Genomic DNA, 16059 nt, shown 5'->3' on the forward strand with positions numbered 1-16059 from the left:
AAATCTAGTCCACAGTGTTTCAACTTACATCTGTGTATCCCTGAGTGTACTTAAAGTCTTTTCAATGTATACATGAAAAAAAGGATTTTCAACTAAAGCAATTTTCATATTCTCAACTATCATATAATGCATTCCTAAAATTAATCTACAAAAAGAATGCATCCAAGGTTGGGGAAATATTCTGGTTCTCCTTCCCACCTTCTCTTTCAAAATTTCCAAAAAAAAGGAAAGTTATAACCAATCTGTATATGATTATACCTTCCATGAGTAAAAACCTGTGGACCAAAACAAAGGGATAACTTGGATATAATGTTGTTCAGGAGGGCTTCTTTAATTTTTAAGTCTTCAATCAAGGCACCTTAAATCATGGTTAGGCTTTTTGCCCTTCTTTGGCCTCATTTTTATTACTTTTAGGTCAAAGTCTGTTAGTAAACTTTTAGATTTTGTCCCAAGATACTCCTGTTTGATCCACAACATCTAATCTATTCTAAACTTTAGGTCTTCAGTTTACACTTGAACCAAAGAGAGGACATCTCTCCAGATTCTTCTCCCTCTCCTAGAAGTTGATGCTTTTACTGGTAATTCAATGTTTGTGTTATTCAGTTGCCCAGTGTCCTCAGCTATCTGATGGGTCCCAGCAAATCTGTGATTTTACAGAGTATCTAGTTTTATGTGCTATAAGATTGGGAGCAAATTCCTTTCTAGATTTCTGCCTACTAAATTAATGGCAGAATTTTGAGTTTATTTTTTAAAGAAGATTCAAGTAAGTGAAATTTTAGCAAGCTTTTTAAAATTGTTATTTAATAAATCTCATTAATGCCTCCCCCTCCCTTCAAGAAACCAAAATAGTAAATGCCTGTAAATGACCACAGAAAAATCTATTTGAAGATAAGGAGTTGGCCAGATTTGCCTTCAACAAAAAAGGATAAAGAGCATAATCATCTTTACTTAATTATCAAAATATTCACTGTTAGTGAATGAGTATGAAAATTTTGACATATTATGGGGACTATGTTAAAAAATCGAGTGACACTACTATTTTAAAAAGCTGAGATAATTCTATTCTCATCTCTGTTTCAATAAAATCAAATTTAATGTTGCTGAAATCTGTATTATTCTAGCAATAAGAAATTTGTCCATGAGTAAGTTGACTAGTTAAAGTAAAGAAAAAATAAATCAGGGCCATCAATATCATTGAGATGCATTTCCAATGATGTTTTGTAAATTTCTCTGAAAATTTCACCAAAATTTTTAATATATTTAAGTTTTTGTTTAGTATTACTGATGGTTGAAAAAAATATTTCAGTGTAGACAATAATCACATACAGATTTATTGCCTCAGGAAACAAAAAGTTCAATTTTCATGTTTGTTTTTTTTTTGTTATTATTGCAAAGGAATGCACTACTGTGGTTAATAAAGGACATACATCTGAATAAGAAGTGGAATTTAAATATGAGTTCAGGGACAAAAATAATTGAGATAAAATATGATGATCCATGCATTTCAAATGAACCATGATGGATATCAGATAGCTAGGATATGTACTGGAGGCAGTTAAAGGTTTTACTTTCTCAATTTAAACTTGCAATAAAAACTAGTGATATAAATCATGCTCTACATAGCAGCTATAAGAGCTACCACAGATAATTTGGAAAACAGGGATGGAGAAAGGAATAATATTGAATAAGTGTTTTTTCCTATGTGGTTAAAGCCCCAAATTATTGTTTTTTATTATATATCCATTAATTTTAAAACACTGGTGAGGGCATTTAAACAGTAGGGATCTCCATTTGCTCAGCATACTATTTTAAGAGGATTTTGTCTCCTTTCACTAAAGTGTAATCATCCTTTGCCAAGTTAAGGGAGAATATAAGTAATTACTAGTTCAAAATGGATTATTCATTATTGATTCTAATCAATAATATATTCCAAACCAGTAGAAAAGAAAATGATTCTTTTTACATAGGTTTATGAAAATTACTAGACAATCTGAGAAGAGGATTTAGCCAATTACTTCATTAAAAATCATTCATTCAGCAAATATATACAAAATCATATAAAGTCCAATAAATTTAAGACATTGTTTCAATTTTTTTAAAAAAGTATACAAATTCAAGACAAAGTGTGGAGTATAGTACAATTTATTTACACTGCTTTTATTCTTCAAATTGCAAAAAAATATAAATATTTACAAATAAATTGCACAAGAAGTATGCCTAATACATAACATTAAATGACAAATACTAAATTGTTATACTTTTTCACATATATTCCTTAGGAGGCAGTGTTCTTAACATGTAAAACATCTTGCAACTCATTATGAAAACATTATTACCTAGTGAAAATATCTCAAAGTGCTTGAGCAGAAATCTCATAGAAAATAATTTAAAATATCACTGAAAATTTAATGCTTCCATTTGTAAAGTTTCTCCCCTTTAATTTTCCGGTTGACACATAAGTGATCTATTCTCTTGTTAAAAATCAGCATTGAATATTTTCTGAAGCCCTATTTTATCCCAGATATATTGTTATAGTGAATACATATCTTTATATACTTTTTTAGTAAGTCATGCACTTGGAATATATTACTTTATTTAACTGCAGACATGGAATGAGAAAGTAAAAAGTTAAAAGTGACAGCTACATCCCTATGGCTCAGTCATGTATATCTTTCCCTCACCCCTACCTAATGCTGAATCATCCCTTCAATTTTATCATGTCACTGAGGTCACAAACTGGTAAGGGAACATTCCATTAATGAGTAAAATTTCCTTTGAAACAAGCTTCTTAACAGTTTCATATTAATGACTATGAATATAAACAACAAAGGAAACATACTTAACTGCTTATTTTATAGAAATTGTAGGGAAAATATTAAATTTACTGTTTGAAATGGAACCATGGAACTCCACTTACCGAGGTGTTAAAGCGTGGCCATCAACAACACTATCACCCTCCCAGTCACATTTGGTTTACAAATGTTACAAAGTATCAATTACATCTAGAGAAATTTATTAACTCTAAAGGGAGAAGAGAAGAGGTAACAAGAATCTGATTCTTGCATTGTAGATTTCAGCCCCTCAGAAGTTCTTATTTGTTGCCTCTTGTCTCATCTTCATGTCTTCCTTTCTGTTCTTTGTGTTGTGATGTGGTTTCAGTGATCTACATAATGCATTCCCTTACATTTTGTGATTTGTCTTCCTGTTATTTCTGCTAAGTGGAGGGGAAAGGAAAAAGAAAAGGTGGATTGGAAAGATGTGGAGAGAAGAGAAGGGAATTCCTTCATCTTTTCCCAGTTACTGTTTATGTGAATCCAGCAGAAATAGACACTTGGCTCTGGCTAACAGCTTCTCACCATTTCACCACTCTCTTCAGAGACTGGAGCAGCAGTCTCTGGTGTTTATATTTCCTGTTGGAAATTCCACTAGAGGTCTGAACACTGCTGAGGCCTAAGCCATCCTCAGAGGCTAAGACACCCTGGGAGCCATGCCCCTTCCTCAAGGACTTACCAGCTAAGTGGAGTGCTCTGAGATTCTGATAGCAATACTTCTTCCTTTTGTCTCTCAATATCAAGTGTAATAGCTGTCCCACCAGTTAATAATCCTTAAATTAATACATGGCATCCCCTTAGTGTGTTTCAGCCTTTCAACACCTAAAATTTTATGTATTAAATCCCTCTAGGAATCTGTTTCAATGAATGGAACTAAATGATATAATATTCATGACAATGTGGAACAATTTTAAGTCAATTCTCTATGCTTGAAAGACAATATAGTGCTCTAAGTTCATATATTGACTGATATGTATACCATTCATTCACCAGTATTTATTAATTCATCATTTAGTAAATTAAAAATGAGAAAAAACCATAATATGCTAATAGTAGTGAAAGAGAAAAAGAAAAAGAACTCCAGGCCACAAAGATTTCATTTAAACAGACATTAAGTATGTCCTCTGGCCCAGTGAGCTGTCATATGTCAAACATGTTGTCAAAATTTAATCTCAGTGTAATGCTATGATGTTGGCTATATTATACAATATTTAAATTCAAGAAATTGAGGATTAGAGAGCTTAAATTATTTAACAAATAACAAAAAAAAAAAATGATCAAAACACCAACCTATGACATCATTTACTCAAACTCATTGCATTTCACACATCATTATTAGGAGAGATGTTCTTTTTTAAAAGTAAATGTGATGTGGAAACTGACATGAAACAAACAAATACAATTAAAATGTTGATTGGTGTATATTAAATGGAACTATGTGGAGAAGTGTGGTGTAGACATGTTGAGAAAGGGGGAAGAAAGTGGCAGTTCAGCAAGAGATGACACTTGCAAAGAACATGAGCAGAGGTTAGGAAGTTCACTTATGAGCTACAGGAAGAATTTGATCCAATATGGTTAGATCATAGATTAACTATGAAGACCAGAAGCAAAAGATAAAATGACAAGATAGTAAGAAATGCTGTGACTGATAATAATGGTTATATGAATGAATACAAATATATAATTTATGAAAAGCAGGAATGCAGTTTTGAAAAGAATCATAGTTTTCATGATGGACACAGAAACAAAGTAAAATTCTCATGGGTTATTCATCAGATTTATTAAGGTTTTTCAGCAAACTAAATGCCTGTGTGTTAGCAGTGCCATTTCTCATATTCAGTTAAAACAAATCAGGTTGAAGAAAAGCAAAATAAGACATGAACATTTTGAAATATGCTCAATCCTACTCTTGGAAATTGAAAAGGCATAAAAATATGTGAATTAAAATGACTCATTCAGACCTATCTAGCAACTTACTGTTCTCTCTAATCTAGGACTGTAACCCACATACTCAACCGCCTATCACTCTCCACTTGGAAACCTGGGTCTTGTTTAAAAAAAAATTCTCTAAAAAAATATATCAGAGCCCACCATTTTCCTGAGAGCTGCTTTGACATACTTGTTCCTCAGGCTATAGATCAGGGGGTTCAGCATGGGAATCACTATAGTATAGAACACTGTGGCCACTTTATTAGTTTCCAGACTGTAGTGAGAACTGGGTCTACAATAAATGAAAAGGATTGTTCCATGGAAGACAATGATGGCTGTGAGGTGGGAGGCACAGGTGGAAAAGGCTTTGCACCTTCCTTCTTCAGAGTGTATCCTCAGGATGGTGATGAGAATGAACAAATAGGAGGTGAAGACAATCACGATGGTAATGATCTCATTGAAAGTGGCCACAATATACAATATCAGTTCATTCAGACACATCTGAGCAAGCAAGAGTTAAGAGAGGGGGTAAATCACAGAAAAAGTGGTTAACCACATTTGATCTATAGGATGGGATCTCAAGAATGAAACATATGTGAATCAGAGAATTCACTGTTCCACAGAGATAGCAAACAGAAACCAGTCCCAAACAAAGCTTCCGGGACATGATAACCATGTACAGCAGTGGGTGACAGATGGCCACAAAGTGGTCATAGGCCATCACAGCCAGCAGGATGACTGCAGTGATCACACATGTGCTAAACAAGTATAATTGCACAGTGCATCCCAGGAAGGAAATGGCTTTTTCCTCATCTAAAATATTGGCCAGCATCTTAGGCACAATGATGGTGGAGTAGCAGAAATCCACAAAGGACAGGTGGCTAAGGAAAAAGTACATGGGGGTGTGAAGCTGAGAGCTGACCTGGATCACTGTGATCACGCCCAGGTTGCCCGTCACTGTGACTCCACAGATGAGAAGGGACACCAGGGAGAGGAAGACGCTCAGCTCAGGGAGGTCTGATAATCCCAGGAGGATGAACTCCGACACAGTGCTGCAGTTTCCCTTCTCCATGTCCCCACTTTATTTGGGCTTGGGAAAAAGAAAGGGAAATTAAAAATTATTCTTCATTATAGGATCCAAAATTCAGTTTCTGTTTTCACCTAAAAACAGGCATAAGAATAATTAGGAGAGCTACTTTTGGCAACAAAGAAATAGGACATCAATTTTCTGAAGTTTAGGAGGAGTTCAGAAATAGAAGAATACAGATGAACGAAGCTCACAGCTTAGATCAGAGATTACACAAAATTATTAAAAGCATTAACAGCTACAGAAGCATCCAAGGTTCTTTAAACTCAGCTTCCACAGTAGAGGGATGGACATCAAATTATGAGAAAGAAGGTAAAGTATTATTTAATTTGCTTTATTGCTCCATGGTTTCAAATCCATTTTCCCCCAAAAGTCCTTCAGTCAGTTATCCAAACCTGGAATCCTAGAAAGTAATGTTAAAATACATAATATCCTTATTATATTACCTATAATACAGAATAATGGAGTTTTCAATTGAAGTGATGGTATAAATACTTATTTAAGACTGCTAAACCACAAGTTTTCATTTTATCTAGGTATCCATAGATATAGAAAATAGCATTTATATACTATACTAGTGTTTTTTCTAAAATATTAGCATAGTGATTTTGTTAATTATTCTCTTCAGTTTAGACAATTGGATTCTCAAATATCTTCAGGGTTTAGAGAATTATATACTCTAAAATACTCTAACTATGCACCTTCTCATAACTATGACCCTGAAGCCTTAAAAAGACATTTTTGACAAATAAATTTCATTGCTTTCAAACTATTTCAAGAACTGATTAAAGCTATAAATATGAAATGATTAACAAAAATGCTCACTGATGCATCATTACTTATGATATTAAAATTATGAAGTAACATGTCAAATAAGAGGGAAATGGTCAAAACCATGGCACATATATATGATGGAAAACTATACAGCTATTAAGATAATAATTTTGAAGAATTTGTAATGACCTGAAAAATGACTGTGGTAATATTGCAAATAAGATAGTAGGCCAGGTTACACATAGAGAATATTATGCATGTATTTGTAAGTTTCATTGTATGTTTAATCGTTACAGCATCTTTGAACTGTAAACATTTGATCTCCATTTTTAAAAAGAGCAGTATATAAACTTGCCTGAATTCTCAGAACACATGAGTATTCATGGATGGAATGGGAAGGAGAGTAACCTTTTTTTTTTTAAATCAGAGGCAGATTTCTTCTAGTCCTAGAATACAGAAATGCAAATAGAGAGTAAGGGTCCTCTCTCCCTTCCTGACTATTGGTTAATATATACATGACTGTAGAGACAGCAGTTGGATTATTACAGGGGAAAGAGAATCTGGACTAGAAACCAACACAACCATTTCCCCAATTTCAGCTGATTTAGAAGAGGTCAAGGATACAAGCTTAGAGAAATCCCTTCTTGGAAACAAAGTATGCTTTTGATGATAGGGTTTTCTCTATTTCCTGACCAGGAAATTTGAGTTATTTAACTATCCTTGAGTTCAAAGTAGTACATAATACTGAAATATTTTTCCTGTTTTCAAGACTAAAAGTTGAAATGAGGTTGTTGCATATCCATGAAGCAGTGGTTCTCACTGAGGAGTGATTTTACTCTTGAAAGGTCACTGGCAAATTCTGGAGACATTTTTGATTATGTCAATTGGGTGAACTGCAGTTGGCATCAAGTAGATAGAAGCCATGGATGCTGCTAAACACCCTTCGGTATATGTGTAAGACAGCCCCCCACAACAAAAAATTATCTGGCCCAAATGTCAATGTAGTACTCTGATGGTTAGTTTCATGTGTCAATTTGGCCAGGTAATGGTGCCTAGCTTTCTGGTCAACCATGCACTGACTTAACCATCACTGCAGGGACATTTTGTGGCTGGTAAATAAACCAAAAGGCTAGTTTATTAAATTATCAATTGATTGCATCTGTGACTGATGACATCTGTGATAAAGTAAGGGACTGTCTTCCTCAATGAGAGAATGCAATCAGCTGCATTTAATCCAATCAATTGAAGACTTCTGAGGGATAAGGGGGAACTTTTAACTCTTTTTCAGCTAGCCAGCCTCTCCTAGGGAGTTCATCAAAGACCTTCATTGGAATTGCCAGCTTGTTGATTGCCCTACAAACTTATGCATCCTGCCCTATGGAATTTGGACTTGTGCATCTCCACAGTTGTGTGAGACACTTTTATGTCTCATATTTACATATATCTCTTGTTGGTTCTGTTTCCCTAGAGAACCATAACAAATACAAGTACTAAGTGTGAGAAGCCCTGTCATCAGAAAGCATTTCACAGTGTGTTACACAAGGTCAAAATCATTCCTCTCCTTTCTACTTCAGAGGTTGTTCACATGTCTGGGTCTCTCCATGAACAGTCCTGAGGGTCTCTTACTGCCATATTAGCATCAAGGTGACTGTTAGAAGAAATTCTATGCTTTCTCCTCCAGGTGCCATGAGCAGAGTTAGTGTAAGAGACCAAAGGGAAAAAATTAAAAATGCATGTTTTCCATTTTTTATCCTGTTTTTCTTCTCATACTAATAGCTATTACAGAATATTTGGTTCTACAAACTAAACTGTTTCCATTTCCCATCTAAGAGTATTTCATGATACTCAAAGAGAAAATTGTTTCCATGAAAATGTGCTCAAAAACATGTTTTTCTTAAAACATTCTTTAATTAAAAGACAGCCAGAATAGACATTTGTTAGAAAAATCTCTAAGTAAACTCTTTCTCTACATTCTCTTCTCTCATTTTTGACTATATTTCATAACCCCAATGAAGAAAAATATGAAAACAACCATCAAGCTCCCCACAAACATCATTCATATCCATTCTCAAATAACCAGTTTAGTCTAATTGACCTACCTGTGGGACAGACATTGCTTCCCTGTATCTGAAGATGCTATGGTGTAAAATGTTACAGAGTTTATGTATTTTTGTGTGTCCCTGGGGTCCATATTACCTAAGCTTTTTGAAACAATCATTTGTCTCTGAGGGATAAGAACAAAATATCAAGAAAACTATGCTATCTTGGGCCAGAAGCAATTATTGATGTCTATGTAATATAAACAGGGGGATGAAAATCTATGTGATATAGTGTTGTAGTATACAATACAATTCCTCGATGAATTGCACAGCATCTGAACATTGCCTCTGTGAGCCAGTGTTTACATTGTCATTATGAAACAAACATGTCATACAAATATTGCCTGTCTCATATTCAAAAGCTCCTAATTTCCTGTAAGACAGTGTCTGAACTCACACTAAAGTTACCCCAAATCTAGAAAGGTGTGGGAGTAATAACCTTCCTTCTCTTGGAAAAATAATAATAATAATAACAATAACAATAGCAGTAATTGCTCTCATTACTGACCATGTCCTATGCACTAAGTTCTTTTTTAAATACAAAGATTAACTCACTTTTTCTTTATAAGAGTAATTGAAATAGGTAACCCTTACATGTCCCCTTTATTAATGAGATGGCTCAGGCACAGGCAGATGTGATTTGCCCAGATTCATGCAAGAAGTCACTGTAGGAAGAGGGCAAACACGCTGCTTTCTGGTATGCACCATCCATATGGCTGCATGAAGAGCAGAGGGACAGAAGGGTTCCAGAATGACATATTTCCTAGTGGGAATTTTCAATACCAGAAGCCATTAAATAGGAATGCTTCAAAGATCTCTCCCATGTCTAGTGCTTTGCTTACTGTAGACTGTCTACCTAAACCAATAGTGTTCACACCAGATTCTGTGTGCCCTGGTTATATCATACATTTCAAGAATTTCATGGATATAATTAGGTATTCATGATTCTATGTACAAATTCTAAATTTGGACAATAATATATGTATTTTCCTAAAATTATTCATAGAATTTCTTTAGCTTGGGGAGTGTTTTTGCTTTTCCTTTTCTAACTAGCACCTTTTACAATTCCTCTTCTCTCACTTTACAAAATAAAGATATTTTTCTTATCCATTCATATAGTACCATGATGAAATGCCTTATGAGAGAACATAGAAAAACAAAAATAAAATTCTGAAAGTCAAAACAGAAAGATGACTTGAAATGTTTTCATCTTGAAGTCTTTTTTTATTTTTTTAAATTAAACCTCCTCACTTCATGATATGACTACTTGTTCCTTCCAGGCTTGGTCATACTCTTTCTATTGGGAATTGAATCATGTCTGCCCAAAAGAGTTATGTTCAGTTCCCAAAATGTGGTCCTATGGTGTGAACCCATTTCTAAACAGAAACTATGAAGATGTTATTAGTTATGGTATGGCCCAACTGAATGAGTGTCGGCCTTATCCAGTATGGTTGAACTCCTTATAAGCAAAGGAAATTGGACACAGAAAAGAAAGCCAGCAGAAAAGCCAAGGACTAAGGATTGTTGGCAGCCAGCCCCAGCATGCCAAAGTTTTCAGGAAGAGGTTGCTGCCTTATTGAAGTCTTGATTTTGGACTTTGCTTATCCTCAAGGCTATGTAAACAACCATTGGGTACGTATTTGTTTTAGCAGCCAGGAAACTAAGACACTTTGCATGACATTAGATGTATATTTTAGCATACATGGTGAAGTTTAAAAATCATAAATATAATATGATAATTATATTTGTTTAACACACTTTGATAATGTTTAGCACACTTTTTTTTCTTAATGTACTCCAAACTGTTGCCACAGGATGCATCTCTCCTGAAGAAGAGACCCATGAAATCATTGTTTGCATTGATGGCTTACATAATCTAGGCAACAAATTCACATCAAAGCTGCCTTACTTATCTATTCATTTTAGATTTAAGGAGCTTTGAAGTGATTTCAAATGTTGATTCAATTAAAAAGAAATTTGAGTGGAATTGATTTCTTGCTCACCATACTTAAATTGAATAATCTGAATGTGAAATGCTATGCTTTTCTTGAAAATGCACTTAAAGCACATAAGAATACAATTTTAAAATTATATGCACTTAAAGCACATAAGTATACAATTTTAAAATTTTAAATATAATATTTAAAATTATATTTGCAAGGTACAATGAAATCTATAATGTTTTGATATTTCCAAATTTTCTTCTTGAATTGTTGAAACAAATAGCCTCTATGTGGAAAAATTACAGATGTCATTAATTGTTATATGATAAATCTTGGAAGAGTCTTTTTGGAAACTTTTCCAAAACTTTAGAAAGTGAGTGACTCCAATGAATGCATAGCAAGCCACTTGAAAACATATTAGCTGGCCCCTGGGGGCCCCTGGCGCGCAGCCGCGGTGGGAGACTGCGCCGCGTCCTGGGGGCCCCGTGTTCGGGGCGTGTGTCTGGGCGGGTGAGTGGCACTGCACGTCGCTCTCCTCGTGAGTGAGTGTGTGTGGCCTCCGCTGAGCGCCCCGCCAAGTGGTGCTTGCGCCGAGGCGAGAGCGTGCGCACCCGTGCGGGGGTGGTGTGTGTGTGTGTGTGTGTGTGTGTGTGTGTGTGTGTCAGGTGACTCGGGTCACGCGGTGTGTGTGTGTGTGTGTGTGTGTGTGTGTCAGGTGACTCGGGTCACGCGGTGTGTGTGTGTGTGTGTGTGTGTGTGTGTGTGTGTGTGTGTGTGTGTGTCAGGTGACTCGGGTCACGCGGTCTCTCTCCCCCTCCTCGGGGAGGAACTGCCGCGCTCCTATTGACTCCTCACCCGGCAGGCGGGGCGGAGGAGGGGCTCCCGGCGTGCTGGGAACCGCGGGACACAGACCTGGCGCGCGGCCCCCGCCTTAGCTGTCTCCCGCTAAACTCCAGACAAAACGCAAATTCAGAAATAGGTTGCGGGCGGAAGGCGCGGAGGATTGGCCCCCACCAGGGACCCCCGCCGCCCCGGGGACGGCCGGCCCGCGGGCACTATGAGCCAGGTGCTGGGGAAGCCGCAGCTGGAGGACGACGAGGAGGAGGAGGAGGATGAACCGGTGGGGCTAGCAGACTACGGGGACGGACCCGACTCCTCCGACGCGGACCCGGACAGCGGGGCTGAGGAGGGAGTTCTGGACTTCAGCGATCCCTTCAGCACTGAGGTGAAGCCAAGAATCTTGCTCATGGGCCTGAGGAGAAGTGGCAAGTCATCTATTCAGAAAGTTGTCTTTCACAAAATGTCTCCCAACGAAACCCTGTTTCTGGAGAGCACTAACAAGATATGCCGGGAAGATGTTTCCAACAGCTCCTTTGTTAATTTTCAGATTTGGGACTTCCCAGGGCAGATTGACTTTTTTGACCCAACATTTGACTATGAGATGATCTTCAGGGGAACAGGAGCACTGGTATTTGTCATTGACTCCCAGGACGATTACATGGAAGCCCTGGCCAGGCTCCACCTCACGGTGACCCGAGCCTACAAAGTCAACACTGACATCAACTTTGAGGTATTTATTCATAAAGTGGACGGCCTCTCAGATGACCACAAAATTGAAACCCAAAGAGATATTCACCAGAGGGCAAATGATGACCTTGCAGATACTGGACTAGAAAAAATTCACCTCAGCTTTTATCTGACAAGCATATATGATCATTCAATATTTGAAGCTTTTAGCAAAGTGGTTCAGAAACTGATTCCACAACTCCCAACCCTGGAGAATTTGCTGAATATCTTTATCTCAAATTCTGGAATTGAAAAGGCATTTCTCTCTGACGTTGTCAGCAAAATTTATATTGCAACTGATAGTACCCCAGTGGACATGCAAACATATGAACTCTGCTGTGATATGATAGATGTGGTTATCGACATCTCTTGTATTTATGGTCTCAAAGAAGATGGAGCAGGAACCCCCTATGACAAGGAATCAACAGTGATTATAAAGCTAAATAATACAACAGTTCTTTATTTAAAAGAGGTGAGAAAGTTCCTGGCTCTTGTTTGCTTTGTCCGAGAGGAAAGCTTTGAAAGAAAAGGGCTTATTGACTATAATTTTCACTGCTTCCGGAAAGCCATCCATGAAGTATTTGAGGTGAGAATGAAAGTGGTGAAATCACAAAAGGTTCAGAATCAGCTGCAGAAGAAAAAAGGAGTCACCCCTAATGGGACCCCTAGAGTGCTGCTGTAGGTGACGTTGCAGCAACATCTTTTGAAATGAGATCTTTATGATGAGGCTGCTGCACTGTGTTGCACTGCAGGAAGAGGAAGGAGTTGACATGACATGGATCTGTTAAAAATATTCCTGCAACCCACTCAATCTTCTCTTTTTTAAATAAAGTAAGCACTTTGAAGCAAAAACTTGTATATTAATGAAGTGAAATCCACTGTAATTTCATTATACAAATGTAAACTTTTTGGTCTGTATTAAGAAAAATCACATATAAGAACTGCCAGGAACTGTACATATTTTGCACTTTTTCATGTTTTTTTCTCACTGAACTGAACTTTGATAAAACTACTTTTCTAAGCTTTTTTCTGTACTTTGTGTCAAGGACATGCATATTGTAGTCTGTATACATAAGGCAATCAGAAGTTAAAAAAATGATACATTGGCAGTGACTTTTTATAAACATGGGAATATTTGCTACCAATTATTTAAAAGAAAACATTTTTCAGTGGAGCTGGAACAGACTGGGGCAACAAGCTCCAGTAGCAATAAGAACTGTCCTGTTTATAATGGTGTAAACAGGAGTTTTGTAGAATAATAATAGCACCGAACTTATCTAAAAATTTCTAGCCATGGCAGTGCTTCCCTAATCAACAATTTTTATGAAGCTCTTTACCTCAGCACATATCTCTACAATCACTTTATACAGAGAGGTTGTTTCTTTTTGCTGCATTACTGTTTTTTAGAACCTTTGGTACCAGATTTCTAAAATACTGCTGACCATTGTAGAGAAATGAATATTGCTGAAAAGCAGGGTTTCTGGAGGGTTTTCTGTACATGTACCAGGAGCAAAAGTAATGTCAGAGGTCAAAAAGTTTCCCAAATGTAGGTGATTGGCAACTGCAGACTAAAAAATACAATATGCAATTCTGTATTTTTGGCCCCTGTGAAATGGGCTTATTGTTGTGCTACATTTAATATGTTCATTCAGGGCTATTTTCTTATTGCTACTTGACACAGTGAATGGAGCAAGTCTTGGATCTCCACCACAGAGCTTAATCCTATCGGGCACATTGTCACTTCTTAGTTTCCTTTTCATCTGCAGTAGTGTGCCTCATGTGCTCCATCCCCCCCACACACACATTATGATTGAACTCATGAAGCTCAGCTTGCCACCAGCACACTCTTTAAGGCTGAATTGCTGTCCCAGAAAACCCCTAATTGTCAGTTGGAAAAGGGACATCCATGGGAGGCATTACAATTAGCTGGGCATTTGTTTCTGAAATTCTTTCACTTATGTTTACTTTAGACTAACAGGGAAATTAAAAGACTCCTAAATCTGTCCCCACTCCAGTTCATTCCAAGTAGATTATTCTTTGGCCATCTCAAAGTTCAGTGCCCTAAGGCATGCATGTGGGGCATTAGAAAATAATTTTGTTCTGTTCCGTTTTAGCAGCGCCTCCTAGGGACATTAAAGCTGGTCCAAGCAAAATGTATGATGTCCCTAAAGTAACTTGTCCTTGAAATTCTCTCACTTCTATCTGTGACTCCTTTCCATCTTCTCTCTTCCCTTTCCCCAAGTCTTATTCCTTCAAAGCTGGTAACTGAAATTGAAGGCGGTAACTGATTGGAACTTAAGGTTTGAGCCCTCCCAAGGGTCTATGCGTTTTGGAAGGAGATTTCTAAAAATCAGTAAGATGCCCTAACGCCCTTCCACATGATTCCTACTCAGGAACCTGGGTGGGTAGGAACCCAGGGTTCCAGGGAAGGCTTTTTCCTCATTTCCAGAGCTATACCCTGATGGATCTTTGCCAACAAGCCTAACACACATAAGTTATTCTTGTAATGTAATTCTCTAATACTTTTTTACAGAATGTTTTCTTTTGAATAATCAAATAAAGAATTAGTTTTCTAATGTGAATTTATCCTCAAGATAGAGACACTTGCCTATCTGGTAAATTACACAATCCTTAGGTATATTTATTATTGTAACCAGGTGGAGCTTCCATTTTTCAAGCTGGGTATATGATGGATTTTTGTTAAAATGTGCCTTAAAAGCCTATTACTTCAAGAATAAATGATCCTTTGGGGGAAAGGCAAAAATAATCCTATAGCATAGGACCCAAGTTCATGGTAGTGAGTGTGCTCTTTAATTAATCACACACTAATAAAATACAGATTACTGCCTCAAACCTGTAAGTGTCACGATGACCTTGTACTGAAAGGGAAATGTAGGAGTTATGTCTAAGTGTTCAGTTTTTCAGGTCTGTGCTGTTGGATTACACAATCTCTGATCCTTTTGCATTTTATTTTGATACGGGAGTTAGCTTACTACAGTATGTATGACCGCCTTTAGGTCTCAGATCTAATGTCCTAAATACAAAGCCCAAATCATGGCTTCAATGACTGCACTAGAGCATATTTGCTTGTTTTCAAAGGTTGAGAACTTGACCTGCCTATTTCTATATCAGGGCGGCTCTTTGCCTTTGGAGTGAGTTAGAAAATTGGTGTAGATGTGAGGGTATGTTTGTGAATTATAATCTCTGGTTATTTTCAGTGATATAATTAATGTATATGATCAGGGTGGAATGTTTTTGAAGAAATATAAATAAACAAGATGATATTCACAAAAAATATATATATATATTAGCTAAAAACAACCTTCACTTACTATCTATCATGCTTGCAGGAGTCAGGTGGGTAGTCGTGTTAATTTAGGCCATACTTGGCATATCTTGGCTTGGCTTGCTCATACATATGAGAAGAGCCGGCAATTTAGAGAGCCTTTCTCAGATGTCTGGTAGTTGGCCAGTTGCCAGCTGGTATAATGTGGGGAAAGGATGACTTGTCTATGGGTATTTCATTTTCTATCAGTTTATTCCACATTTGCACACATGGAGCATTTACAGGACTACAGGAGAGTGTGAAAAGTCACAAGGCCTCTCAAATGTTTGTAATTGGCACAATGTCACCTTCTCTTAGCCAAGGTAAATTGGAGCCTGTTCAAGGTTTGGAGAAATACAATCCACTACTTCATGTGAATAACAAGGTCACATCGGCATAGATCAGGGAGACAGAGAGGAGTAGAGAATCTGGGTCATGTTTGCACCACAAAAACAAATCTTTATGAAGAACAAGTTCTTTCCAAATGTTGGGCATTTAGCAAAAT

At 37.0% G+C, this 16059-nt stretch overlaps 1 protein-coding gene and 1 pseudogene across 1 annotated transcript; one reads left to right on the plus strand and one right to left on the minus strand.

Annotated features, from left to right (window-relative positions):
• Window positions 1-4898: 4898 nt before the first annotated feature.
• On the minus strand, window positions 4899-5832 carry LOC119519957 (annotated as a pseudogene).
• A 5752-nt stretch (window positions 5833-11584) lies between these two features.
• LOC119520005 (ras-related GTP-binding protein D-like) lies at window positions 11585-15087 on the plus strand. Its single transcript, XM_037817741.1, has one exon. It carries the CDS (start codon window positions 11721-11723, stop codon window positions 12909-12911), a length of 1191 nt encoding a protein of 396 aa, XP_037673669.1. The 5' UTR covers window positions 11585-11720; the 3' UTR covers window positions 12912-15087.
• The last annotated feature ends 972 nt before the right edge of the window (window positions 15088-16059 follow it).

Source organism: Choloepus didactylus, chromosome 24 (genome assembly GCF_015220235.1).
Source record: "Choloepus didactylus isolate mChoDid1 chromosome 24, mChoDid1.pri, whole genome shotgun sequence".
NCBI classification, from domain to species: Eukaryota; Metazoa; Chordata; class Mammalia; order Pilosa; family Megalonychidae; genus Choloepus; species Choloepus didactylus.

Excerpts from the sequence above, each read along its gene's own strand:
- LOC119520005 (XM_037817741.1), top strand. The coding sequence starts at position 11,721 with ATGAGCCAGGTGCTGGGGAAGCCGCAGCTGGAGGACGACGAGGAGGAG.